This window comes from Habropoda laboriosa, unplaced genomic scaffold, assembly GCF_001263275.1.
Source record: "Habropoda laboriosa isolate 0110345459 unplaced genomic scaffold, ASM126327v1 scaffold197, whole genome shotgun sequence".
In the NCBI taxonomy this organism is placed as follows: Eukaryota; Metazoa; Arthropoda; class Insecta; order Hymenoptera; family Apidae; genus Habropoda; species Habropoda laboriosa.
This window is the reverse complement of record NW_017100305.1, coordinates 363,262-367,020: the sequence shown is the minus strand read 5'-3', so window position 1 is coordinate 367,020 and position 3,759 is coordinate 363,262. Positions and strand designations below refer to the sequence as shown.

At 49.9% G+C, this 3,759-nt stretch overlaps 1 protein-coding gene across 1 annotated transcript in view; it reads left to right on the top strand.

The window, feature by feature from the left end:
* The first annotated feature begins 6 nt into the window (after nt 1-6).
* LOC108573987 (dachshund homolog 2) overlaps nt 7-3,759 on the top strand; it is a 177,281-nt gene continuing 173,528 nt past the window's right edge. The window contains exon 1 of the mRNA XM_017936483.1: nt 7-1,068. Coding sequence (XP_017791972.1) covers nt 290-1,068 — 779 coding nt within the window. The 5' untranslated portion in view covers nt 7-289. The remainder of the gene's footprint in view (nt 1,069-3,759) is intronic.

Here is a 3,759-nt window from a genome sequence, read left to right as displayed (position 1 = left end):
GGCAGCCGTACGAGCTATCCGTGTAAAACAAAATACACACGATTTTTCTAGCATGCGTTGATACTTCACTACCGGTATACCCCGAGTTCCTCGTATCCCGTGGTGTCCACGTGGCCGAGAACCGCGCGGCTAGAAGATTAAACGATAGAGAAAGAAGAAGAAAGAAAAAGCAGACCAACATCTCCGAGGAGGATATCCGAGGAGAAATAATTTCACACGCGAAAGGAAAAGAAAATCATAAGCAACGTGGTCGATAAGAGCAGATAGGCGCGTGCCCTCTGGACCGTCGATGGATCACGGAGCGATGGATAGCGCTTCCGATCACAGCAGCCGCGCCAGTCCCATAACCGGCAGTCCAAAGCATCCACATAGCCCGTCGGGTCAACAGGGTCAACAGCTTCACGGGTCACAGCATCAGCCGCCACTTTCGCATCAACAACCCCATCCAAGGGATCAGATTCGCGAGCAACAATCACAGCAGCAACAGCATCGCGGCGTTCCCACGCCGGGATCGCCGACTCGAGGCTCACCGCCACAAGGACTTCCGTTGAGCCCACCGCCGCTTTCCGCCGGAGGAACACCCGGTGCACCGCCAGGCATGGTGCCCCGTATGCCCGGTCTACCGCCACCGGGCCTTGGACTGTTGGGACAGCTAGGCGGCATGCTCAGTGGTCATCATGGCTCGCCGCTTGAGCTGATGGCCGCCCATCATGCGGTACTGCCACCAAGATCGTACAACAGTCCGCCGCCGATCAGCACCAGCGATCCAACCGCGAACGAGTGCAAGCTGGTTGATTATCGTGGCCAGAAGGTCGCCGCGTTCATCATCGCCGGAGACACGATGCTCTGTCTGCCTCAGGCTTTCGAGCTATTCCTCAAGCACCTCGTCGGTGGTCTCCACACCGTTTACACGAAACTCAAGAGGCTCGATATAGTGCCGTTGGTGTGCAACGTTGAACAAGTTAGGATTCTGCGCGGCCTAGGCGCGATCCAGCCCGGGGTCAATCGATGCAAGCTGCTCAGCTGCAAGGACTTCGACATACTCTACAGAGACTGCACCACGGCCAGGTAAGTCTATAACAAGTTAAGACATTTTTCTTTTTTTCATTTTTCTTTCTCGTATCGAGCATAGGATAGAGATACATATTGATAAAGGTAGAGAACACGATCGAATTTCTTTCGAATAGCCAACTTGTACGTAGGATAATATAGTCGTATCGAAATTGGCAACGGGGATCTCTCTCTCCCCTCGATCACTCGCGACGATAAGAACAGAAACGTATAGGAGCCACCTACGGTCGGTCGGTCGCGCGCTTTTTGTAGCTGCTACGAGCGGCGAGAACGGAAGCTACGATCCTCGCGTGTATTAATAACGGCCGGTGTCGCCTCTGGGCAGCACTTTATCTTCGGCCAGCTACGTTCCTTACCGTGGCTACCGGTCGACCAAAAAATATTTTAATCGTGCGTTTGCCTACCTCACTCGACGCGCGTACCGTTTCCTCCTTGCTAACACTAACGCTGGAAGAGTACCTTTCTCTTCCTATCTTAATCCACCCACTTTCCACTATGACTTTTTACGCTTTTCTTTTTCGTTTCCTTCTTCGATACATTATTCCTCGGAGATATACTAGAAATAGTTCGTCCGATATATGTACATACATACATGTATAGAAATCTCAGTTGACTTTTGGTCGATTCGTGTTGGTGATGGAACCTCGATCGACGGTCCCATCCACGGAAAGGAGGCTCGGTTAAAGGCACGTGCCCTTGTATCTGGAATTGTCAACGGGCCTCCGTGCCAACAGGTGTCCCTTTCACGGCAGTTTCTCTGAATGAATCGTCCCCACCGACGAGACAGAGAGAAGTGGCTGTAGTACAAGCTTACCCCACCCACGAGTCAGACGGCAGACGAAACGGAATGGTAAACGGAACGAGGGGATCCGGTGGTATCCCGGGGAAATTATTGTCCTCGACTTTACAGTCTTCCCGTTTCACCTGCTCTTCGTTCATCTTCCCGATCGATATCTTTCCGCGTTCTTCCATCGTCTCGTTAAATAGTCCAGTTGACGAAATTACGATTTAACCAAAGGGGTGAAGTTTTAGAGGGATCGCGTGGAGGTAGGATCGACGATGTTCGAGGACAATAGTATCGCGGCGAGTAACGCGCAGTGGCAGTCACAACGGAAACGGATTCAACGCGACACAGAGAGGGCGAAGGAGAAAGAGGGCCGAGGGATAGCTAGCGAAGGGAAGAGAGATAGGAAACAGAGGGACTGGGAGAGAAAGAGAAAACGGGAGGAAAGAGAGAGCTGTAGGGATAGGGATCCAAATAATCCGGAGTCGCAGTCACAGAACAGAGCTGGCCGAGCCGTCGGCTCGTGCGCGGCTCCCTTCTTCGCGCGCTTTCTACACCCTGTTGGCTCGCGATCTCCATGAAACGACGATTAAATCTCCAGATATTTCCCAGATTGTGTCGTAGAACTCGAATTATCTTGTTCCTTCGCTCGGAAGAACAAGCGAAAGTGTCTTATTTCGATTAGGAATCTCTCTACTACGACGATATTCGCTAAATTCATATTGCAAGTTAAGTAAAATAGCATACAACTCGCTATATCTTTTTTCCTCTTCGAATCAGTGAAATTTCGATTCATCACAATCACTGCATTATCGCTATTTCAACATCAGCAACATTCACCAAACAGAATTCACACGATTATCAGAGTGCACAGGTTCGAAATGGTTCTCCGTACTTTTCGTATCGATTGGAAAAACGATAGGGGCCACCGGTCGAGGGAGGTTGAGAGGAGCGAGGGAGTATCGCCAGGAAAAATCGGATGATTAAGAGACCGCGGTATGGTTCTCTCGTGTGTGCGGTCCAGGCTGGTCGCGTGTACCGCTGACGTCGTTACATTCTGATAATGCACGGCAGTGGTAACACCGGGAACGGCTACACACCGATGTTGTTGCATCCACGGACGTGGGTCCACGGTAACACGGTCCTCTCCGGCGCGCTTCTATCGCCATCGATGCAACAGCATGCACCGAGAACCGCACCGATAATTCAGGGGGATTTTTCTTGCGGTTTATAGCGCGGCGCCGGCTGCGCTCCAACGCTCTCCTCCTCGTGTCCAGCCACCCCCTCGAGCCTGGACTATCGGTGCTCGCTCTGGAGGGTTTAATCCCTCGTCTTATGACATCTTTAGCGCTGTATATTAGCTGACACTAGTCACGGTAGGAAATCGAGGAGAAACATTCTGTACGTTGGTTTTACTATTCGTTGAATTATTTTTTTCGAGAAAGATATCGATGAGAAATGTCCAGAGAACGAATCGGAGGCTGTGTAGTTTGACATCTGAGTGAATTTTTAGCTTCGTGGGTGCTGAGGATTGTTTTATCGCGTTTATCTTATAATTCCTTCAAGTGTTTAGAGTTGTTTAGAGGTGTGATTCGTGTGATAGCGTGCCCATAGAAGAATATACCTATTTATTTTTCTTCTTCTAAAGTGATATGTAACAAGCATCGGTTTCTGCCAAAGTTTCACTTGCAATACGGTCCGTGTGCATGCGCACTGCTTTTGCAAAATGGCGCCGACTAAACAACAAAGGTGTTTTCTGTGGCGGAATATGCGAAAACGACGTCTGCTATCTGTACACTTCACAACGCAATTATTCCGCAAATACGCGGTGTTTGTAAGATATGCTTAAAAACTTGTCAAGATTATCTTTGCTCTCGATCAAATCTAACCAGTCGCTTGAGATT